This window comes from Nothoprocta perdicaria, unplaced genomic scaffold, assembly GCF_003342845.1.
Source record: "Nothoprocta perdicaria isolate Ctin4 unplaced genomic scaffold, notPer1 scaffold_278, whole genome shotgun sequence".
NCBI classification, from domain to species: domain Eukaryota; kingdom Metazoa; phylum Chordata; class Aves; order Tinamiformes; family Tinamidae; genus Nothoprocta; species Nothoprocta perdicaria.
In genome coordinates, this window is record NW_020455508.1 from 432,710 (window position 1) to 458,283 (window position 25,574).

The following is a 25,574-nucleotide window of genomic DNA, read 5'->3' on the forward strand; positions in this document are numbered from 1 at the left end:
ACAATTCACATACTACTGCAAGATAAACATAATTTGTGTCCTGAATATAATACTGACAAACATTGGAACGTGCTTTGGAATACAAATATGTTTTACATTTCTACAAAAGGTAAAAGAATTGAGCTAAATCCTAATGTTTGCTCATATTTCACTTGTTATATTCAATTGTAAATGCACTGAAAAAGCAGATTAGAGATAGTTAGTTCAGATACTGTTGTATCTGAAATCGTGCAGCATGTGACAAAATCATGCTCTGAATTGGGTAAAGAGTGCAGGATGTTGAAAAAGAATGGGGCAGGTATAAAGAGTTCCACTGTTTGGCTGGAACAGAAGCTAGAGCTTCTTGTGGTTGCTAGAAAAAACTATCTCTATGTCCTTAAGAAAACAGGCCTTCTGATTGCATTTTATAGCGTGGCAAACCAGGCAGAATATCTGGTGAGATGATGTCCTATAAGCAACAGATGGTCAAGATGTTAGAAGCAATAGCGATTTTCATTCCCAAAAAAGAGTTACGAAGAGTTCTTAACTGTTTCATCATGAACTATATGAAGATGCTTAAGAAATCATTTTAGTTTGCCAAGTAGCAGAATAAGAATGCAATTAATAAATTCATGTGGCTAAAAATAGCCCAACTATGTGCTAAGGTAGTCAACAAATGTTGCTCCCATTATGCCATAAAGTAGCAACGGAAACAGATTGACGCTACAGTTGGAGGTTTAATGAGTAAAAGAGGAAGGGTGGCATAATAAGAAGAGTAATTAGATATGGATAAATAATAAACTAGTTTGGGAAGAACACAGTAGCTGAAAAGGTTAAAAAAATAGAAAAGAATAAAATGACGTAATGGAGGGATTACAAAATTTGTGCAACTTCCTCAATGATCACCGAAGTTGGATAACAATGAGACAAAATAACTCTTTAATAAAAGACACATGGATTGTTTTTATTTTAGATAAATGTAGCTCTTGCAAACACAAAAGATGCTCAGAATTCAGAAAGTCTTTGTATTTTTTGCTCCGTGCCAAGAATGTCTCAGTTAAAAGTGTCAGCTTGGACAAGTGTTAGCTCCTTCCACAGCGGCCCTTGTACTGTCAGCTTCTAAAGCAGTCTGTATTGAGGAACCTTCTGTATTTTGAGTATTTCATCTCTGTTGGTTGGTTTGTAGGCACTGCAATAGCAACTCACTACTCCATTCCCTGGGAAACTGAATACAGCTTTAGCCCCCATCTTGAAAACACCCTTGACAGTAGGTTGGCACTAAAGAATAAATCTGCCTTACTGAAGAAAAGTTCATTAAAATAGCTTCTATGTTTAGACACAAAATTCACAGAAATAAGTCATGTGTTGCAGCTACTGTATTTGGGTGAACTACCACATAATTCTCCCTCCGTTTCATTCGTCCAACAAGCTAGAATGGACCAAGCTCTGCTAATGTCTGATCTTTGGCCTTAAGATCCTTAGAGAACATGCAATACTAGAATTAAACGGGACACTAATGCACTAGGGACCAAGCTCACATATACCTTCCTCCCTGTCCCCCCGCCGCTATGGTTCTATTCGCTCAGATTCAAAGCTTCAAACCTTTATATAACTCATAAAACCAGTAATTAAACAAGATATTGGGCTGAATGCTCCCTTGAAATATGGCAGTAAGCAACAGGATTTCTGATTTGATATCAACCTTTTATACCATAATTATGTGCACAGTATTTGATTCTGATATTTTCATTAGTGCTATAATATTGTTTGAATTTAAATTATGGCAGAATTTATCTTAACAAATTAGAAATTTAATTACAAATATACAACGACTTCTACCTAAGCACAGAAAATCTTGGAAATAAGCAAAAAAAATCCAATGCGCAAGTCAATTTTGATTACCTAAAAATACTGTTTTTAAACTAAAGCACTTACATTTTTAGGAAAAAAAAWAATTAGTCACCTAAATTAAAAAGGTGGAAATTTAGCCTTTCATCTAAATTTTCTTTAGAAATTTTTCCATTGATCGAAATGTGATTTCTGTTAGCTTTCTAAATATTACAAACAGTGACATTTGGAGCAGTCTTACCTTTGCAATCCTATCATATTATAAAATATACTTATAATATAGCTTATAAAAAGCTACCTGTTACGCTGARGGAAATTATGTATCACGATAAATACAAACACCATTGGGAGAAACCCCTCAAGCAAATCCCTTAAAAGCAGATCACAGCCCTCTACAGTTTAAGAGAATGAACAGACCATCTGTATAGCAAAAAAGGCAGCTTTGTGAAATAAGAACTGAAAGCATGTTTTTTGGGGGAAACAAAGGAAAGGAAGAGTTATGAATTGAGACATGTGGGGAGCAGGAACTGAGGTGACTAGTAACTAGTTTGTTCTATTAATAAACATAATTCCTTTTTTATTGTCAAAGGTACGAATAGAGACTGAAATGTCATATTTACACAATATCCAAGTAGTAAAATATTTTTGGCTTTATTTTTGGCTTTATATTTCGTAGTGTGCGATGATGGACTTGATGAGAAGGTGCAGTCAGCTATTTCAAATGCTTAATAAATCCTTCTCCCTTCTAATGAAAATTTCCTTTCTCCTCATATTGCTACCAGTTCTTTGATTTTGCATGCAGAAGCATTATCAGTTTGCTAAAGGCATTATTTTTAATTTAACAGTTAAGAGGAATTGCAAAAACATACGTAAAAAATTTACTTAAGATTAAATACAATTATTTTTGTGTTTCAATGCTATTTTAACTTGCCCTATTAAATGGTACGAAAAAATATATTATATTAGATCTGAACCTCTTAAAATAATTAACTTATCAGACTGCTTTAAATTAGCTTAAAAAAAAGAGAGGAAAAAAAGAGTAAAACAATAAAAATCTTKCTTTTTTTTTTTTTTTTCAGGTTATGGTGCTAAAATTCTTTAAGCATCTTGTGCCATGCTGTGCATATTCATTTCTACAGCTTAGCATAGCAAAACTCTAAAACATATTTGAATGTTAATTTCAATGATTTTGCATGGTCATTCCAATGATCGGTCAGCCTGCTTTACCCTAAGATGATACTTTTTCTAAAATTTGAGGAATAATTTCAGATGATAAATTGTTTAGCAACGTTGTAATTCAAAAGTGCTTCACGCTAAAGATAAAAAGGACTTCAGATTCTTAAATTCTGTTTACAAATCATGATTTGTCTGTTAGGTTTTTGGTAGAGAAATTTATGATGTTAAGTTCCACAATCACAACCGAGATCAGCAGAAAATAGCTGTTGTTTTTCCAGAAAGTAAGAATGAAGCCCAAGGCAACAAAAATAACTACACACCTATCAAGTTTGTCACTAGCATGTGAAGCTAGAGAAAATAATGAATCTCCTTTAACAGATGCAGCACAGATGGTATAAAGTTATATAGGTGTATATGTTTTGTAAAGTTATATAGGTGTACATACGTTTTGATACTAATATACCATGAATAATAAAATTAATACCTGAAAGATAACAGTCTCTGAAATAAAGCCCTTCCAGTCCTCCTGCTCTTTGCAAGGAATTTCCATTAGTGAGTTTCCATCAAGATAAGAAAAAGTAATACCTAAATAATCTTATTAACTTGAGACTGTAAAGACTAATTGTCTGTAGTTGGCTTACCAGAACAAATCTCCYATTTGAATCTCCTTATTAAACCTTGCCCCATCTCTTATAATTCATGTCATCTTTTTGATTCAATGAATAATCATGTACCAGATCATTAAAGCATGAAGCAGACTCTTCATAAGATTAATTAGTTAAAAAGTTAAGAAGACTTAAGAATGTGAGTTACAAATGAATTTAATTATGTAAGTTCTTGAAACTTTCTGATTAGTAAGTTACTTATTTTTCACAGAGTTTGAAAAGATGTTTCTATTTTGAATAATTTTGGTAGATTACAAAATTCAATTTCTAGTTCAGAAATACTCAAACATTAAACTCCTGTAAAGTTTCTAATTTCCTTTCATTATAAACTAATTTTTATAACTTTTTCCAATTCTTATATTCACCTATGTTAAAGCACCTACGTCCATGAAGAAAATAAACACTGGTATTGGAAATTAACTTCAACAGTTAAAAGTGTTCATGGGAAGCACCTGTAGGTGAAAGAGGCCTGAAAAGTCTATGCATTTACTKTAATGGTATCAACATAATTTTTCTTTTGGCATGCTTCTACACAAATATTGGAGTTGATGTTCTAGTACTGAAGARAAGAATCCACAAAGGCAAATACCACATCTATCTGGTCTCTCAGGCTTTTTGCCAGAACTATTAAAAATCATCTCCAACRGTCAGATTAGTAGAAACATATGTTTCTAATRTCTAATATCTATTTAGAGATTAAGMGAATGAAACAAATAAATCATTTTTCTATGCAAGAGATTTTAAAATCAAAATCCTCCCAGTGTGACTTWTTTTTTAGAAAGTGATTTTTTGAAAAGTTTCATTTGTTTGCTTTTTAAGGGTAATATCTTACCCTTAAATATAAGTACAAAATAAGTACAAAAATTTCACATAAGCCTTTGCTCATGATGTGCTTCCTCAAACTGAACTCCGTTTTACTAAATGTATAAATCCTTCCTTGTGTTTAGGTAAATAAAAGCTATTCCTTTATTTTATTTAGATTAATTCTAATTGTAGGAGATACACTCATGATTAAACAACATAAACAACTCCTAACATATCTTGTACAGTTATAAAAAATGAGAACGGTGTATATTTGTTAGAAAGCCTCCAGGCTCCAATGTCTTTGTATATATGGAAAAAGAGCAAACAAAACCAACTAAATTCTGCAGAAAATATTAGAGCCTTCTCCATTCATTATTCACTTTATGAAGAACCTAAAATGAGGCATGTTAAACAGATCCCTGTTAGTGAAGTTCTGTCTTGAATACACTTATTTCCATGGACTACTARAACACACTGAACTTCATTGATTACTTAATCTAAGAGGCAATTAGATTTTTCTGAACTCATGAAACAAGGCAGAAATTCTGATAACATTCGCTGAGTCTCTTAGGGAAATAAATATATAAGCATGTAAACGACATGCTTCAATAATGCTTTTGAAAAAACAATTTAAGATTATCATTAAAAAACAAGAATGGGCCTGTTAATATACCGAAAGAATCTTTTATCATATTTTGTTAAGGTCATTAGATCAAAATCACTGATATCAGGCTTTTTAATAACTCTGTGTTTAATGAGTGCAAAAAAAMCTCATACATGTTTTAAAATTAAACCAGTGTATAGCAAATATAAAAATCCTTTATCATAAAACTCTTTATATATACTGGTTTGCATCTAAGCAAGACTTTAACTTCAGTTCAGATATAAGAGTCTTTAACAGTCCTGTCTTGAAATATATGCAAGCTATAAAGTCACAAGTTTCATAGTCAATGCTTCCTCTAATGTGGAAGATAAGGAGATACACATTTGGCTAACAATCCATCAGCGGCATTGACAGCAGGCAAGAATTTACTGCTTTTTCTTTGTAACTGACAACATAGGTACCTTTCCTTTATGTTAAGAAAAGTGAAGCTAAACTACACATGGCAATCACTGTTTCTTAGTATTACTGCCATTAAGGACAAAAAACAGTTTTCTTGAAATGCTACAATTCAAAAGATAGATTTCTAGAGAAGATGTGAGGTGTACAATTGTCAAGCCAGATATGCTTAATGTAGAATATTAAACTTGAATTTATAGAGCTATYATAGGAGTGCAGGATTACTTATTATTCTCACAGTGTATATATAAGCTTTCAGTTAAAAAAAATCCCAAAATGTCCTATAATTTTACTGCTTTGTAATATTTGCAATATACTTGTTTTGTAGATTACCAAAGTGGTTTTAGTTTCTTAAAAATCGACAAAAACTTGATGCTTTCACCCAAATCTTATGGGACTTTCACTATTGGCTAAATTATAAGGACTTTAGACTAACATGAAACCATTAAAAGCTAGGACAAAATGTTAACTCCAAGGATGTTGACTTCATTCCATTGCAGAGTAATTTCAGGTTATTTTCATATTTTCAGACTTTATTCCAGTTCCTTCAAAACGGGTGTCATGGCAAGCAAGTCATCTACTATTATAAGAAGAGAGAACCCCCCAATCCAGTTCAAGCCCTTTACAAAATTTTAAACTTAAAATTGTTGGGTTTTGAAGTCGAACTGAAACAGCCCAAGATGGGCTGAATTTTATCCTTGAGTTCACGAAGTTTTGAAGCTATTCTATGTACTGGAAAAATTGACATTTTATTTATAGGCCTGATGATAGATTTAGAAGTCTAATTATAGATATTCAGATTTAAATTTTGGCCAGACAAAATAAATAAGCTAACTAAAAAACCTGTATGATGTGGAAATATCCATTACCATAACATCTGATGATACAAATGTTTATTGCATGAAATATGAAATACTAAGGCGGCAATAATGACTTAGCAGAGATAGCACAGATATATAGTATTTTGTATTTGACTTTTAGCTATCATTTATTTTCAGATTTTTTAAAATATTCAATTACAACCTCTGAGTATACAAAATGCCAGATATGAATTAATGATATGAGAGACACTGGTTGTGATATCTTTACTCTTTGTATTAATTCACAAGTAATTATATTGTATGCTAAAACTGACATGTCTGAAATTGGTCTCTAGAAGTGTATATAATTTCTTATAGGATATCTTAAAAAACAAACAAAAAACAAACAAAAAACAATTAACTGAACAAAATTAAATTTGAATACGCTTTTATCTACATCAGCTGTCTATGACACTTCAAACCTACTTCCTTTATTAAAGAGCAATAACACTGTAAAAACGAGATGACAGACTTACCAGAAGCCGCCGTTTCATTCATTTTTTCTTCCCGTTTGCTATCAGGCTTACAACCACCTTTCTCCTCAGCTTCTTCATCCCCCCACCAGGCCGGCTGTCCATAGAGGGGAGTACCACGCGGCATGGCAGAAAGGTCTGCAAAACAGCCCAGAACACACAGATCCTTTTCCGTTTCGCTGCAATACTTAGATTCAAATGACAACGAGAGAAAGCGTTTTGCTCAGATCTTTTCTCCTGGAAGCTTGAGGAGATTGCCTGTATGCCTTTGCTCAAACGCAAAACCAACTCGGAGGCTTGGATAAGTGATCTGGGTTCTAAATATAAAAGCTTACTAATGACCTGATCAAAACTACTGGCATAAACATTTAGGCAAAGGCAGCTGACATTTCTTATGGTTATCCTGAAATACCCGTAAAATTATTTTCTGATTTCAGCCCGAAGTTATCAGAACAGCAGCACATTCCGAAAAGCTCTCTGCTGCTGTTCTGTGAAAAGATTTTCTCTTTTACCCACATTGACCTTTCACTGAAATCTGAACTCACCACCAGAAACAACTGATCAAATTTTGCAATGCTGCCAAGATTCCAAAGGGCTGACAGCTATCACAGAGCACCGCAAGTTACCTACTGTAAAACATTAGTTAGCACAATCACTCTTCTAAGTAGGCAACAGTTCAATTACAGCACAATTAAAAATAAYGCATAACGGTTATTTACAGAGCTTWTACACGATKAAACACATTTAAATGCAAAGGTTAAATAAGAGAAGAAAAAAAAAGAAAAAGCTTTCCATCTAGAGGATAGATTGTCTGGATTAGTCCTGACTTGACCTAACACAATTCTTTTATCCTACTAATATTTAGCTATTTTAACATCATATAGGTCTTCTGAAGAGTCCTTACGCAGTCCTAAGTGATAATGTGCTCCATTCGAATTCAGGTAGCAGCTCATCTATTGCTTTGACTATTATTAATGTTAACATTTTTATTCACAATTATTTATTCCTTGAAATTCAAAAGATTACATAAAACTTGATACTTCAAAAGTTTCAGTGCATGATTTGAAGATATCAGTTATACCTATTTTTTTTTTAAACTACTACTTTAGTCAATACTAAACTGTTTTTAAAAATTGATGGCTGATGCTTGTGCACTGACTGTTGGCTTGAGCGACAGTGGCAATGCTTGAGCAATGGCTGATGCTTGAGCAATACGCAGCAACAGGGAGAAAACTCAATCCCCAGCAAGCTTCTGTGGCAAGTGGCAGAGAAACCCCTAACATTAACTGTGATTGCTGTTTTTTTTTTTAGAGGAGCAAAGGCAAAAGAAAAGCAGAAGAGAGAAAAAGTGGGCTACGTTATGAAAATTTAAGAAGAGCTGCACGGTGAAGGGGCATATTGAGCAGGAATACTGAAGTATTGGATAAGCATTATGTACTCTTTATAGGATGCTAGATTAGTCAACAAATGAAAAGGTTAATTACTTATWACATGCAATCCTACAGATTCCTAAAGGTGGAGAGAGAGAGAGAATTTGTTGAAGCAAGCATTCCAAAAGAATGGATTAAGCCCAAACAATCATACACCCTTAGACTAAGGGTTGGCCCCAGTCAGCTCCATCTGAAAAATGATACTTGATTCATGCCTCATTCTTGTGGTTATTTCCTGTAGCTGATAACACAACAAGCTTTAATGACCAAGCTTTAATGACAAGCTTTAATGAGCCAGCATTATATGTCATATAAACTCATTTCAAAACAAGACCAAAACTACAGCACACACACATGTATACAAGAGTATGTAGTAAAAAAAAAAAAAAAAAAAAAAAAAAAAAAAAAAAAAAAAAAANAAAAAAAAAAACCCTACTTGTTCTATACTTCTACCATTTTTTAAATATATAAGAACATCTGGGTTTTTCTGTATGCATCCAATAATGAATGTTAATAGCTACAAAAGAAAAAAACAATAAAGCTCCTCAGAAAGAAAATCATAAGAATGGGAACAGAATGTGAGAGTCCTGGAGGAAAATTCTGAAAATTGCATACAAACAGGAATTTTCAATTAAACAACCATTAGCATCACTTTATTGCCATAAAAAAATGCAATTTTAGGAAGGGAATAGAAATACAAAACTGAGAGGCTACTAAAGGTCCACTATTGAGTTTTTTCTAATATCTAGATGCTAACCAAAGTTAGGAATTCAATTCATAAAATTATTTAATTACACTTAAATATTTTTTAAAGTCTTGCTTATTTTTTGCATCTATACAATTTAAGAAAAACTCTAGAAAAGCAAATGAACACTTTACACATTTGCGTGTTTTTGCAGCAAATAAACATCTTACCCATTGCTTTCTCTTCAGTTTTCACTGCTTCTGCAGTTTTCTGGTGCACTTCAGCTGGGGAGTCAGTTACCTTGGACTCAGAATTTTTGGAGCTGGCCGACTTTGATCCTTCTGCCTCTGCGGATTTTTGGGATAACTGGAGTTGACTTGTAAATTTTTCATGCTACGTGAATAAAAGGAAAAAAAAAATCAAAGAAATGAAAAAAATGTGTAAATGTTAACAATAATTACATAGAGGAGGGCAGATGAGCATCATAGAACATGTTGTTACCTTAAGTGCTTCTTCAGGGACTCTCATTTCCCCTCTGACGACAGTAAAAAGATTAGTATGTAGGATATGCTAAGGAAAACACTTAGAAGATTTCTCAATTTACAAGAGAATTATATGGCAAGATAATAGTTTGCAGTCAGTTCCTCCATATTTAATACAAGAATGTGCCTTTTTGCCTAAAAGGAAAGTAATAATTCATTGCAACACAGAGGTTATAATAAGTTAGGTATAATAAACTAGGTACAGCAAGTTATGAACAAAGGTTTGAAACAGCAACTGGAAGTGGGTTTTTTTGTGATGAAAGACAATGAAATTTAGTTATTTCTAATCAAGGCATACAACAGATGCACAAGAATCCTGTTAATTCTTTTTTCACTTCATATATTTAAACAATAGAAATTTAGTTCATCTTATGAGTTTAATATTTTATGGATCACTGAATAGTAGAAGATGGAAAGGGTCTCTGGAGATTGTCTAGACCAACCTTCCTGCTCAAAGCAATGTCACCCCGAGCAGGTTGTTCATTCAGTTGGGTTTTAAATATCTCCAAGGATAATTTTATGTCCAGCTGGTTCCACTAATCAACCACTCTCACCATAAAAAATAAGTTTTTTTTGTTGTTGTTGTCTAAATAGAATTCTTTTTCCCACACAGAGAAGAGCCTAGACTGCAAGGATATAGTAGAGCTCCAGGCATAACTGACTTATCACTGCCATACAGATTATGAAACTCACACTATTCCTCAAACACAGGAATGGAAAATGCAGCTAGTTTCATTATTATCTGCTTGCCTCCTTCCTAGGATTTTTTAAGGGTAATTCCAGATACATATTTAAATAGTCAATGTTACTTCTGAAAAAAACAAATAGCATATCTTTTAGAATGAACACTCAGACATTATGAAATATTGTTCCAATTACAGTATTTTCTTGAGTTCTACTAGTCTTCTCCTAACTTCCTTCAACATGCCTCTCAGAAGACTCACTATTGCCTATTGTATACTAGTGTATAGTAGGACAGTTGCGCAGCATATGAAGGCGTGTAAATAGCAAGCTAACACCTTACTCAACACATTGTACTTGTAATATCCAAACATTTAAAACTCCTACTATTCTCTTTTCCTGATGATTCCTTTCCTTGCAAGATTCTTTTGTCCGCTCTTTTTAGTCTCTGACTATAGTATTCTAAAAACTGCAATTTTCCCTAGTACAGGCATTTTGGCAGTAAAATAAGAAAAACAAACACTACAGAGTTCCTTCTCATACAAAAGTAAGAAAAATGTCCATTTAATACAACTATACTTTTAACAAGAAGAGAATGTCCAAGTACATTAGGTGTTTTTATGACAAGGATATCATATCCAAATCTCAGTTTGTCTTCCAACTTCAGAGTGATGTATGTCTGTTCTGGAATCCTCACATCATTCACAAATGTCTACAAAAATAAAAGACAGAAAAAGACACTGTTAAACTMCAAAATAATAAAACGACAATCACTAATTTTAGAAGAAAGTTTTTAGCAATGTGTATTTACTGCAAGTGGTTCACTGAAGAATTCAATTATTATTTCAAAATATTACCTGTTTCACAAAATATCTCAAAAGGAAGTTAAAATTCCCATCTGTTAAAATGATTGCTGGGATCACACTGGCCTTGAAAGCTTCTTACCAATGTAATATTTGAAAGGGTGTTTACTGGAACTGTTGCTTCCTGCTAGCTTTACTTAGTCTGTTGCCCATTATTTTTCTTCTAGTTTTATTTTTCAATCACAATTGTGTCTCATTTATACAGCATTTAACACTGGACATCTGAATAGCAAGGCAGTTCAAAGTTTGCAAATATCTCATAAGACATATAGGAAAGCAACATGGACCTCATCATTGCACGCAGGCAACTCCAGATAGCACTGATTTACTGTGGCGCGACTGGAAAAGTGGGCAAGAAGTGTTCTTGCTGAGGTCATTAAATTCATTTAAAATATATATATTTTTGCTGTTGCTGTGATGGCCTGACAACATAGGCATAACATCTGTATGCAGAAATAAATAGTTTTTTAAACCAGGTAGCAGCAAAGGAGAGCCAACTTCCCAGTTCTGACAACACCTCCTGAAAATTCAGTTACTATCATGGGTAATACTCTCTTTTTATATCACTACTGGAAGTAGTTGAAAATAATCAAGAGAAGCACTCAGCAGCCTGAACAAGATTTATAAACCTCAAAGCTTGCTCAGTTTCCAGCCGTAGCAATTAGTTATCTAAGGCAATAAAAATCACCAACCACTCAGATTTGAAAGTCCAGATTAATCCTAACAGACAAAACTGACAGAGAACTTGCAAAGAAAACCCTAACAGAAACTTTGAGAGCACACTTGAAATACAAACAACGACTGATTACAAAAAGAAAGAGAAGAAACAGAATAACATTTTCAAATCAAAATGGATCTCTGAAAGATAATTAGGAAAACTTTGAAAACTATAACTCCGTGAAGAAAAAAATAAAAGAGTTTAAAATGAGCTTGAAGGTAGGTTATTGAAACAGCAAGTCTTTCTCATAAAAATGCTAAAAGTGACATAGGCCTCAGCAGCAGCTGGCAGGGAGAAAGGTATATTCTTGCATCTTTACAGTCTGATTTACAGTTTTAGGAAGGATGGTGGCTTTCATTGCCAAGTAAACCCTTCAGTTCACTAACATCAGCTTCATAACTTGACAGCTCATCTGGTGACTTGAAACATTAGCAATTAGAGATGGTTGTAACGGGGCAAGGTAGGAGCTGCAGGAGCAGTCAGGAACACGTTCCTTTTGCAGCCTGCCCTTTGCCACTGGCAGAGGGGCTGCAGCCTTCAAGGAGAGGCTTTTTCCAGAATCACCATCTCCTGGTAAGGGCTGTCAAACTAACCCTTATGCTCATGCTGAGTCATACTCTGATWTTAGGGCTCACCAAACTAGGCTGAACATGTAAGAGGGAAATGAATTGTTTCTTAAACTGACTTTGTTACCTTCAGAAAAAGTCTCATCTGAATTTGCYCAGTGATAAAAGAGATTTAAAGGGTCACCACATGGTAAGCTTTCTCTAGCAGAACAAGATCTTAAGCTCTCAATACAAAACTTGAGACCAGGCTACAGAGAAACACAAACAGTAAATGCAACTTGAAGCAACATTTGATCTTCTTTTAAAGCTGTGAATCTTTTACGAATCTGTGCACAGTACAAGCTGAAAAGAACTCAGCACATCAGCATATTACCTCTGTTTCTTAAGGGCAAATTCAAATGTGCATTAAGGAGCTAAAATTTACACTTTAAGCTCCTCTCTTCTACATTTGCACATGACTGTATAGAAGCCTCCCCTCTCTACTTATGGCTATACAATGTAACATGTAGAGTTACATGAATATAACATATTCCTTTTTTAAAAATATGAATATTCAATTATATGTGACCAGTCTCCTCTTGTTTGTTGTTACTGCCATTATCCTCTTTAAAAGACTAAGGCGAAGCCTGGGTTTAGGGCAATTTCACTGCAAATAAAATATTTATGGCTTGGGTGGTATGAGATTATTACATTATTTTATGCATTATTTATCAGAGGTAGTATTCCCTGTACATTAAAAACTTTACAGCTTCTTGCTCATTTTCCCTTTTCAAGAGACTACATGTTAATGCTATAGATAGGAGATTAAACATTTAGAGTGCCTTTCTGAAAGACATCTGCTACCTTTTGTGCCTGTTTTAGCGACTCAAAGTATCACAATCCTACAGGATCCTGCTACTTCAAACTTGTGCATTGCACAACAGCCTTGAAATTTTCCTAAGGAATTGCATAGCACTTTGAAATTTGGAGCGCATACACATACATGCCAAAATCTTTAATAATTAAGCCAACCAGCAATGAGAATCTTTGAAGGCTTGCTTTGTTCACCTAAACCCAGTGCTGGATGCAGTGGAAAGGCCAAAATGCAATCTTTACCCAAAAGCGTAAACGGAACTTCTGGGTGATTTTTTTTTTAATTCCTTAACTAGAAAGTGTTTTTCCATCTTGTTATTTATTACATTGCTTATCTGCATCATAGRAAATACATCCCATAAAAAATAAGGATTATAGAAATAGCTATTTACTAGCATGGCAATTTCAGAGGTTCTTTAGTCATCTCTGACACTAAGTCAGTGAGAATCCAGAGCAAAATTCATGAAAAGAATCCAGATAATCACTGAGCCTGAATTTTGTTGAACCATGGAAAAATATACACACACACACACACACACACATATATACACACACACACACACACTTATTTATTCCAGGACATTGCGTTCTGAAATTCATAGAAACTGATGTAAAAATGCTCATGCCTGCATTCAGCAAGAGCTTATTTTATGGTATTACTGATGTCCATACTCCCTCTTCATGGTTGGTTCACTCAATTTAAGCGTTCAAACATCTTTCAAAGAGGGGAGAAATTGAGAGTTGTTTTTGTTTTTAAAGAGAGAACATAAAAGGGTGTCTTCAGTGAAATTCTGGACTCTTCTCTGCCTTCTCTGCTATGGCTTTATAGAACAATGAATGTCTCTGACCACTATGAAACATGAATTTGTGTGCACACGAACAAATAAAATATTTTTACAACAAAGTATAAGCTGACCCTCAGTTCCTACATTCTATTTTGACCTTGTCTATTTTGCAGCCTCCAACTTGGAGAGAAGAAAAAAAAAAAAAAGAAAAAAGAAAAAAAAGGTCTTGAATCCTTTGAATCCTTGACAGAAAAATCAGAAAAATCTCCACCTTCTCTTAAAACAAGCATAAGGGTATTTACCAAAGGAGACTGGCTGGACTAAGAAACAAAGAAGAGAACACACCCAACAAGGTGACATATGCTTGCAACTCTGCATGTAGAATTGGTGACCAAGGAGRGAAATGACCATTCAATGCTGATTTCAAAGTTCTCCAACATTCAAAGAACGTGCCCGGTAAATAAAGGAATGAACAAACTACCATGTGTATGTACTCTGCAAAGATGAAAACGAGGTGGGGAGTGGGGGTGAGGGGAAGTAGAATGCCTTCAAAAGCAGAATGTCACTTTATCATAGATCTTTCAAAAAAAAAAAAAAACCACAGATGTTAGTAAACACAGAAAAGGAGGAGCTGACAGATTTCGGAAGATCTTATTTGTGTGRCAAGATAACCTAATATAGTGAAAAAAGTTCTTGGTCCAAGAAAACATTTGTAGAATTCAGTTATCATTTTCGTTGGGAAKAGAGCAATTAATTCTCCATCAAACAACTAAGGCTTTAGAGTCACAGCAGAAACCAAGCTTCCTCATTAACTTCTCTGTTTGTTTTTGGTTTGCACAGATWTGTCTAGATTCAGTAGCTCTCTCCGTGACATCAACATCAGATATCACTTTCCAGAAGTGGCTTCCAGCACACAGAAGCTGCCCAAACTGTGCTATGATGTAAGCATGGCAAGCTAACCAGCAAAAAAAAAAAAAAGTAAAAAGAAACCTCAGACCAGGTTTCTGGGGCTTTGTTTGCTTGCATGCTTCCCCCTCTTGTTTCACTTCCTCCCGGCCTAATGCCATTTCATGTCCCTGTTGTTTTGAATGCATCTTTTTCCTGCTTCAGAATAAGTCAGTTCTTTAAGGCAATTTATTTCTGTATCACAGATACATGATACACATGATACACATGATTTAACACCAAACTTCAGTGAGATTGCAAAAAATTACTGYCCAGCTACCAGCTTGCAGAGTACAAGGATACTGCATATATTGTTCTCCTGCACAAGCTGAAGTATGAGGCTACAAAACTAGGTGCTTCCCCATTAGACATAGGACCAGATGGTCTGAAATAAGAGAAACATGGAAGGAAGCAGATAGCAATGAAGGAAGCACTGAAAATACAAAGAGCAAGGACTGCACTCCTAAAACTTAATATTCCCTATCCCAAAACTGTGAGAAAGAAACACAGTTCCTTTGATGTTTCTGGCTAAACAGCTACAGAGCAACTGAAACATCAAACATGAGGAGGAATTCAATTAAGTGAAATAARTAACTGAAAGCTCCTTAATAGAGAAAAAATAGAGAAAAATAAAGGAGTCAAATGAAGTCTTTGTAATATATATTTTTATTAAGTTCAAGTTTCGGAGCAAGGCAAAGAATATAAGAAGGAATGCCTACTGGAGCAGGAGTAACAGAATCAGAGGATAAAACAAAGTGGCTCAGSAAGGAATTACTTTGAGCTGAATTTATTTTTGATCATTGTATTGACACAGTGCATTCATTGACTTACAAAATACAAGGTGTATTAAATATTTAAGCACCAAAGTTCTCATATGTACACAACTACACAAAGGATAAAATCCTTCTGGTTTCAGATACTTGGGACTATGACTCTTCTGGAAGGCTGAGCTGTAAACATCTTAAGGTTAAGATCTTAAAATACTGAAATGTAAATAAAGACAGGCTACTGACTTAAAAACCAACCAAACAAAAAACACACCTCAAGATCAAACACCAAAACTGAAGTTAGTGCTAACAGACAGAAACTTGAGATTTCTTCTTTATTTTGTATTTTTTAAACATGTGGCAGTATCGATTTATACTTCTAATTAGAAAGTCACATGTAGCAAATAAGTATTAGATGAACTGACAATTTTAACCTGTATATGACATAGCCAAACATTTAAAAGCTGTATAAAATATAGATCATAACTACTAATCTATAAATAGCTCATGAAGCAGCATCTAAAGGGCTACAAAAATGACATGTATTAAAAYTTAGCAACTAAGTTTTTAATACTCTACTATAATATTTAAAAAATTTATAAAAAGTGACGCTTACCCAGGATGTTTCATACGCAATCCCTAGAAAAGCCTTAAAATGTAAAATACCATATGAAACTTTATTTTGCTCATGGGAATTTCACTTTTTTTTTCTTATAGTACATTATTTGTAGTAACCCAACATTTATCCTGCATTCATAGACATTTTGACAAAAARAGTGAGATAAAAGCAGAATAAGCAGAAAATAAGCAGAAAAAGCAGAAAAGCAGAACAATTCTTGACACACAGCATGGTTATTGCATGTTTAAATTGGTTCTCACATACAAAGTGCTATTCAACACTCTGTATGAAGGAAGAAAAATGAATATGCAWATGAATGAATAAAAATGCATAGTATATGAAATATAAATCCACTTCCCTACCTTGTTATACCTCTCCCACTATCAAATTTTAGTCATCGAAATACTAATAAGCCATCTGTTACCATATTAGCATTTACTGATTTTTTTTTTTGTTTGTTTCCATATCTCTGAAAGAATAACTTTTTATTTCTCAGACTTCTCTATTGCCAAGGCTTCTCTTATTACGCAGCCTTTTATGTCAGCCCTTTAATTAATTGCTAGTGAAAAAACTTCAAGAAGCCAAGTTTTCCTTTAAGTGTTCTCCCAGCTGAAACACCCCAGCTGAAATAATGAAAACTAATTAAAATTACTTTGCTCTTGCTCAAAGAAAACTAAACAAAAGAGGATGGGGAGCTACCTTGTATTGTTGTTAACTTACCCCATTTAAGCTGCCCAAATCCTTCACCAAGTGTTCATCTGTAGAGGGATCATAGTTAAGCACAGCATGTTGCTTGTCCACACTCCGCGACTAGAATATTTAAGAGAGAAAAATCAGTACAAAATAAGATAAGGTTTTTCCAAGACTGGCAAAATATTGTCAAAGGTGACATTTCTTACAGTCATATGACTAGATGTTTTCCTCATAACACATTTTTCAAAGTATATCCAAAAAATTAATCCATATATKRTCCATATATGGAGAAGAATAAAGTCTTTAGTCAGTTCTGGTCTTGGATACCCATAACAGAATCATGAGATTAGTTCAAAAGAATTATTTTATTTTCTTAATGCTTTCCCAAATCTCATTATAAATTAAGTCTAGTGATACTTTCCCTCCCCCACCTTTCTTTTTTATTGCAATTGGCTGTAATACCACTGACATTTTATTCAGCATCGATTTCACCTTTATTTCTAGCTTTTCTTAACTACATGCACCTTTTAAAATATGGATATTATTCCATTGTGCTGTTGTTCTCTCTGAAATATCTGATTTTCTGATATGCATCAGTGAATCTTGCAGGTTGTTTAGTGGGATTCTCAGCATATATACATGGAAATAAACTGTTTGTCTCAAATTTCCTACACAAATCAGCTACATCATCATCACTAAACACTTGACTGTTCCCTGAACTACTATTCCCATCAGTTCTCACTTTTTCTTTTGCTAGTCCTTCCTCRGGTCCTTCAGCACCTTTTCATTCTTGCAATGCAAGTCATCGCTCACGACTCGGGATGGCCCTGAAGTAGGTCCCAGCCCTGCACAGCACTGAGGGGAGCCAATTTCTGCCTGAGGTTACGAGTGCACCAGCCAGCTCAAGGCATCATCATGCAACTCTAACTCTTGAGGCAAATTTCTCATGTTCCTCTTCTCTTGTCCTCACACTTAGCTCTGAAAAGCTCTCTGCCAGGTATTTTCAGTGACAGAATACAGATAATCCGCTTGTTACCATTAGCATAACTTTCACATTTGCATCCTTTTGTTTGCAGGTTATCCTGCCTTCCCAGAACCCACATTTATCACGTCATTCCATATTACCTCATGAGGCTTGCTCCTACTATTCTCCTCCTCCTTACATTTACTTTGTTTCCTTAATCTTCCTCACTATAATATCTTCTGACTGCTTCTCTCATTTTTTTTTTCCTTTAAGTAGTGAGTCCTCTTCTGCTCACACTTACTATGTTTTTGCTAGACTTCTCATTTAGGCTAATACACTTTTTGGTCTTGAAGGGCAGAGGGTGAGGAGGGGGAATATGGTGGCGGCGGCAGAAATTCAGGAAGAGACAGACAAGTGAACAAGCTCCATGTCATTAAAAGCTCTCCTAGTTCAACACATCAGTGACGTTCAACTGTGGATGTTGATAGACCAGCAAAGCTCATTTGGTTCTGATTTAACAACCTTCCTCGAGTGAAAACAACCTACACAGTAAAATCAGAGTTGCTGGTTTGGGTGCTCTTCTGAGCGTACAACATCAAATAGATGTCACAGTCTTTCACATTTGAGTAATGCAACTGTGCAAGCACAAGGGTTAGCCTACCTTTACTTAGGTTATGAGAAGAATTTCGGAACATTTTTCAAGTATGTTATGCTATTCAAATATGTATTAATTTAGTAATTAATTAGTTCATATACCTTTTCCTATTAAAAACAAGTGAAAACGACAAAAACAAACAAACAAAAACCCTAATGCCTATGAGTATTTTATCACACCTTCTGAAAAGGTAAAAATGATTACTCAAGTCTGCAATTTTAAAAATGTCATTTGAAATTCTSCAGAACATTATAGGTCTCCTCTCTGAAGATGTATTAAGCTTAGAATATTCAGGTACAGTTGGGCAAATTTTTATTCATTACATATGGCCTTCACAAGTCTAAATATTGAGCATATCTTTGAAATGGCATATCTCTTTCTGATGGGTTATTGCAGCCTTCGATTCAAAATGAGTACTACCAAGATTACCCTTTAAAAGAGGCATAATTGACTATATGAATAATTAAAATTGGAGAATAGCTGTGCTAAGAGCTGTACCAATATCAAGGGAAAAACTCAATCCTCAGTTAAAATTAATTTGTAGCAGGCATTAYATCAGATGAAGACTCTCAACCTAATCCAGACTACTACTAAAAATGYTCAAAATGGAGAAAATAAGAGTATTCTTTTTTTCTCCCTAAAATTTTGGTATTATTAATATGTGGATTATTTCGCCACAATTCACAATCCACCAAGACTCAGAAAGTTTTTGAAGAGGAACAGTGGAATGAGGTAAGAGGGTAGTGGAAGGAGGTATGTATCCACAAGCTAGCTTGCTTCAACAGCAGCTAGCTAAACAAGAAGATTGTGTGCATTGTTGGAGGATATTTATATAAAACCCCAGTTAAAAGCAAATCTGTATCCCTGGACTTGAAGAAAAACACTATTAAAATAAGTATGGTTTGGTGCACAGCTATATATATGTCTATACACAGAAGTATATAGACCTACAAAACACACAGGTGGAAATATTTTTTTTATATGACACTTCTATAAAATTGCACGATGTCTTAATAGAAAGAGACAAGTTTTCCCACTGTCTTTATTCCGTGCTGTCCACACGCTTTGCACTAASAGAACAACCAAACTGTCAAGGGTGGCTTGGAAGGTCCCCCACAAAGGCCACTATATACACAGAACAAGGAGGCTTTATCAGCTTTTCCTTTGGTGGGCTGCTCCCCCTTGAGCTGTTCGGGAGGTTATAGCCATGCTGGAATGCAGGCCTAGCACAGGCCAAACGGGACAGGCCTCACAAGTCACGAGGACCAGACCCTTGACTCTTTACCATCTCTGAAGTCAATTAACAACAAAGCACTTTTATGAACAGGATTGTTTTCAAAATATTAAAGAGGCAGCTGCTTTTGAAGGTGATGATGAGTGAAGWATAGCAAGACTAACAGTAAACGTTTCACGTACTGAAGGCTGATCAACCACAGGCACCAAACATTTATATCTAATTTATTAATGAGACAACTGAAGAACAATAGTCATATGTGCATATATAGCCTAAGGGAAAAAAATTAACACAAATAAACCAGCTATGACAAAATCTAAGGTAAAAGACATTCAGCAAGGAATGTGATCCAGGTGCAAACATTTAAATAGACACATATATACAAGAAAAGGTTCCTATGCCATTTCAAAACTCCCCTTAAGACTTTCAAATCTTCCACTTAGGTAGGATTAGGTAGACAACCATGTTGGACAAAACTCAGGTCATTACTTACAATATAGTTATCCTTTCTGGAAGCCACATACATATCTGACAGAGTATTTTCTCCTCAGCTAAGTTAGACTCTGCTGCAGTGMGTATCAGGTACAAAGGACTGTCTAGTTATGATTTTGTTGAAACTTTAGTGGATCCAAGGTTGGCCTGGTACTAGCAGGCAGCCCATCGAGTCACTGTTATATGGTTAAAAAGTATATGCTATAGAAGCTGAGAAATCTGCATCTTTAAGAAATGAGTTACACTTCTACTTGCTAGAAAACAACATCAAAACAACATCTATAGCTCTAATTTTATAGAGAATAGGGTTCTTAAATTTAGAGCAATCAAAAGTAGTTCTAGCAATCAACTTAAAATAATTATAGTTATTATTATGCAAGAAGATCATCTGGTGAAAATAAACATGCATAGATTTTAATATAAAGCGTGAAGATAACCAGTCACTCTAGCAAGTTGMAACTCTACCGTTTTCCCTGCCATGCAAAACTGCAGCGATTAAGCAAGGAATGATAGATTTATTGCTGTGGAAGGGAGGTGGGAACCAATTTTCCCTGCATATCTAATTAGGAAAAATTACTTGAGGAGTATAAGTACCTTAAGCAACCAAAAACTCTACAGTTTCCAACTTCTAAACAAAGTGCCTGCACATCAGTTGTAAAGGATCAACCCACCTCCTCCCCAGGACAGAAGTTCACTCCCAAACCAGTATACCACAGTATAAGATGCCTGCCAGCAATGCCATATGGGAGAGAGCAGAAGGAAAGAGCTTCCTCTTTTATGGACACCACCACAGCACACCAAGCTAGTGGTAAAGCAGAACTACACTCAGATGGGTAGGACCTCTTTGCGGGGAGGAATCAGTTTGTTGKKTTTTTTTTATTTTATTTTATTTCTGTTTCCCTCCTAAATCTGCAAAACATCACTCTACCTGTTGTGAAAAGGAAATTAAGAGTATTTGTACCCACTTTCTAACAGCACAAAGTATTTTCACCATAATTAAAGCTTTTGGATGCCTTCTGAGGATGAGAGCCRGCTGCAGCTTAGAAGACATTATGAGTTATATACATCAAAATAGGTTTCTAGGCATTTCATTTGCAGAGAAGATCCTGACTACAACTCCAGGGCTAAGATTTTGATAACACCAAGGTGTACACGCTTAGGTTTTGCTAAATTAGGCTACATTGCAATATAATCATGTGCTTTGGGAAGTTCCATGAGGGGATCTTGAAAACTGAATAAACTACCAAATATCAAGCTCTTTCAAATAGGACTGGCTTTGTATTTACAATCTCCTGACACCATTACTGAGTGAGTCATTCAACTTCCCCTTAGAGACGCAGAAATACTCTTCTTTACCAGTTTCATTTGTCTGTGCAAGGAGATCAGGATATGGGGATACAGAGATATGTCAAATCATGTGATTACATTAKATTATAAATTACAGGGGGAAAAAAAAGAAAGCTCTTTTCAAAAGCATTTAGTACATTGAGCATTMTCACATATTATGCAACACAGCCTACTTTGCTGGCCATACTGCAAAAGATATTTCATTTCTATTCTTGCATTATTTTCAGTGTGCATTTTACATGAAGGAAATGTGACTTTTTAATACTTTGACAGTAAGTGTATGGTTAATGACAGTACATTTCAACTTTTTTCCTACAAAAGATTAATCAAAACTATTGGTCTGCAGCATCTGGCAAATTTGATTTTCAAAAGAAATGTAAAATGGTGCATTAAGTCCGAAATATTAAGAGTTGCCATGGAAGGCTGATGCAATTACCTGTAACATCAGCTCACAGTCATCTCTTCCAACAAAAATCATCTCTCGCGGCAGCCTGTGGCGGGTGCCTCCACTGCTCACTAGAAACCAGGATGTTAAGCTCATTTTCTGCTTAGCTGATAAATCCTTCACAAAGCTACGTCATCCTGCAGCGAGAAAAAGAGAGACAGAGAAACTCATTGCAGTTATTTTTAGCGACAGCTCCTACTCAGCAAGCGCTGTGAGGGGAATACTTAACGCTGCTGCAATCCAGGCGCTCTCAACAGCCCATGCGTTTCCCAGCCGGCCGCAGGCAGCGGCAGGCTGCGCATTTCCATAGCGCCGCCTGCGTCTCGCCTTCGTGCCGCCTGGCACGTTTAACCGGAGGAAAGCTGCTCAGAAGCAACCCTGGGTACTGCCGGAGTCGTCCATCAGCTTGTCAGGAAGCTTTTAACATGCATCCACTTATGACCGGGGCATTTGCTACATTAATGCTCCCCTATGGCCATGGGTAAAGACACTGGCAAGCACGGCGCTGCACGCGGGAAGCGGCACRCGGCTTCCGTGTGTCACAAGGCCTCTTTCGGGAGACAATCAAAAGCAAAGCAAGCGCTTGGGATTTTCAGATGTGCTTGTTTTTTACTTTGTCTTCTCTGAACCAGCTCCAAGTTAAAGCCTAAGTGAAGTTTGCTTCTTATTTAAGGCTACATTTTTCAAGAAGGTGCATGCTACAAATGCAGCAGCATGCAAGTAGGGCTGTAAAGAAAGTAGAGCAAAACGAATAACTTTGCAGTACTCCTGAGTAGCAATTCTGAATTCTGAAAGTTATGTTCTTAAAATGTGTAAGTTGAATTCATCAATAGACCACATACTGCATATTAAAACAAAACGAAAAATGTTTTAAAGCTTTTTAAATTAATGTCATAAAACACCAAGGTAATGTGTTGATATAATAGRGTCTGCTTGACACCAGACAGAAACACAATCAAAAGCCCTCTCCAAAGTAATTCAATGCAGACCCTTGGAGGTACCTTTGTAAACAGATCCCAAATTTCTAATTACAAAAAAGGAATTACAAAAGGAAGTCCAAACAATCATTCCCTCCATTCTCTAGAAATTACCAGTCAGTACTCAGTAACAGACAAGCTAAAGAAAATAGAGCGCAACTGCTCTGCATTCCTCCTCAATATCAAGTGCTCGGCATTTCCGTTCTSTTCTGCTTGTGTGTCATTATCACGTGCCCTTCGGAAAGGGTTGCAAACATACTGTAAGCAGACATAAGCCTGCAGCAAATTCGCGCCAAGCCTCRGTAATAACAGAAAGGCAGTGACGTTTTCAAAATCTAGCAACACAAACATGAAGTGGCAACAGTGACCTCCTACAATCGAACTATAATGAAGAGGCAGCACTGCGAAGTACAGAGACATATAACGAGGGATCAACCAAGTCCAAACCGCGTGTGACAAGGCCACCCCAGAGCCTCATGGACCAAGCACACGCCATGGCCATGTGGGCTAAAGGCAGTTGCATTACATGTTGATTGCTTGGCTGGCTTAGAGCTTTGCTGCCTCAAAGTAAAAATATAAATAGGATATAATATGCTAAGGATCTACATAATAAAAACATAATATGTATTTGTAATATATAAGAATTTGCATATTACTGGTATATTTGCATATAAGTATGTCATATACAAGAATATCCATACTAGAATTATCTTTCCACAGCTGTATCACAACAGATATTCTTAAAATAAATTTCAGTGAAATTTTCACCAGTTCAGTGCAAGAAATGGTGTAACTAAAATGTCTGACTTCACAGGAAGTATGAACAAGGATCTTCAAGGTAAAAAATTACATGTGCAATAATAACTTACAGAAATCAAATTTAAATGTATCTAATTATCAAAGAAGTGTTTAATTAAAACAGTTTATTCAGCAGCTTTGAAGGAAATTAACCTTTCAATTTTTAATTTAACCTAATTTGAAGCCTGGAAAATAAAGTAAGTCAATCAAATCACAACTTTCCATTCCTTTTTATGGAAAGGAAAAAGGAATCAAAAATTACCAATCTGAATTAGCTCTTTTAACAAGTAAATTAAATGGCACTTTTGACAGCACACTGTTTAATATCAAGGCTCCTCATTCAGTTTATATTTTACTGCCTTTTAAAACACCCCTCTGCTTATCATAACATTTACATTGTTAGGTCTTCCTACAGTAATTGGAACCTCACATGAAAATTCAAATAGGATATAAGTTACTTGGAAAAAGTTCTTAGGCAAAGACAGCGTTTTAGTTTGCATAGCTAGATAACATCTACAGTGGAGAAAAACTATTTTGATTTTTTATAACAGACAAGTAGGTCAAGAATTATGGAGTGAGGAAAAGTAGAATAACCCAAACTTCTGACAAACGATAAAGCCTGACAACAAACGGACTAAATTAGGCTATCTGTAAATTAGTTTAAAAATGTATTGCACAGAGCAATCATTGCCACGCAGCTTGGCAGTATATTCGTAGTTAAAAGCCCGTCACCCTTCCTATCAAACTTAATACTGCTGTTCTTTTTCAAACAGTGCTGTCTCGGCTGTGACAAATCATCAACCCAGATACATAATTTATTTAAAAATATTCTTTAGAGTAAACCAGTGTCTTTGATCAGCAATGCCACGCTGAAATTCTGCATAGCAAAACTGGCAGAAAATATAACATACAGTAGCAACAGTTGCTTAATAGAAGAGCAGAAACACGCACCTAGAAGTTTGATGGCATCCTGCACACTTTTCAATGACTATCAAGAYAGCATATGGACAATTACATTATGTCCTGAAAACTTCAGGGAAACGATCAACACTTGTATTGTGTGTTAAGCACTCTGTCTATAGTCAGGAGTTTCCGGACAATGGAAAAGACGAGCAAAATTGATACTGAGCTTRTCAAAAAAACACTAATGTTAAGCATTCATGGAAGAAAAAAAAAAAAAAAAATCCCTCGGCCTATGAAATGCAATGATACTGCTTCTGGTGCTGGAGTCTGCGAGCACCTGGACAGACGTCCCTGCACATTGTCCTTGCTAACCTGCTGTTCTCCCCGTGCAGACCTTTAGAAAGACCTTTGTGCTCAACTCTTGCTGCAATAGAACCTCTATTTTTTATACTAAGCTTTTACCGAAATGAAAAAAAAAAATCATTTTTCTCTCTACCAGAATAAATTTTAAGCAATATATCAATGCACTATTTTATTAGTCATTGTACTAATCTGGCATTGTACTATCATCTTTAAACAAACCAGCAAGTATTTCATCATTAAGAAACAATCTTTGGAGGAAATACTTCATTTCAGATGCCGGGCCAGCCAGTATTTCACACTTTCACTGCAATTGTGAAAAGTCTCCTTGTCTGCAACGAAAGAACATTTTATGGTGTAGAACTGTGAATTTCAAAGGGCAATAATC

The 25,574-nt window shown here is 35.3% G+C and overlaps 1 protein-coding gene across 2 annotated transcripts in view; it reads right to left on the minus strand.

Annotated features, from left to right (window-relative positions):
- The window catches only part of CEP170 (centrosomal protein 170), a 95,001-nt gene that overhangs the window by 52,617 nt on the left and 16,810 nt on the right, over positions 1-25,574 (minus strand). For both annotated transcript variants that reach the window (XM_026041078.1, XM_026041076.1), the window contains exons 2-7: positions 22,140-22,285; positions 17,039-17,128; positions 10,837-10,915; positions 9,482-9,540; positions 9,211-9,373; positions 6,869-7,003 (exon numbers count right to left, since the gene is read on the minus strand). In XM_026041078.1, the coding sequence (XP_025896863.1) occupies positions 6,869-7,003; positions 9,211-9,373; positions 9,482-9,540; positions 10,837-10,915; positions 17,039-17,128; positions 22,140-22,244 (631 nt within the window). In that variant the 5' untranslated portion in view covers positions 22,245-22,285. The remainder of the gene's footprint in view (positions 1-6,868; positions 7,004-9,210; positions 9,374-9,481; positions 9,541-10,836; positions 10,916-17,038; positions 17,129-22,139; positions 22,286-25,574) is intronic.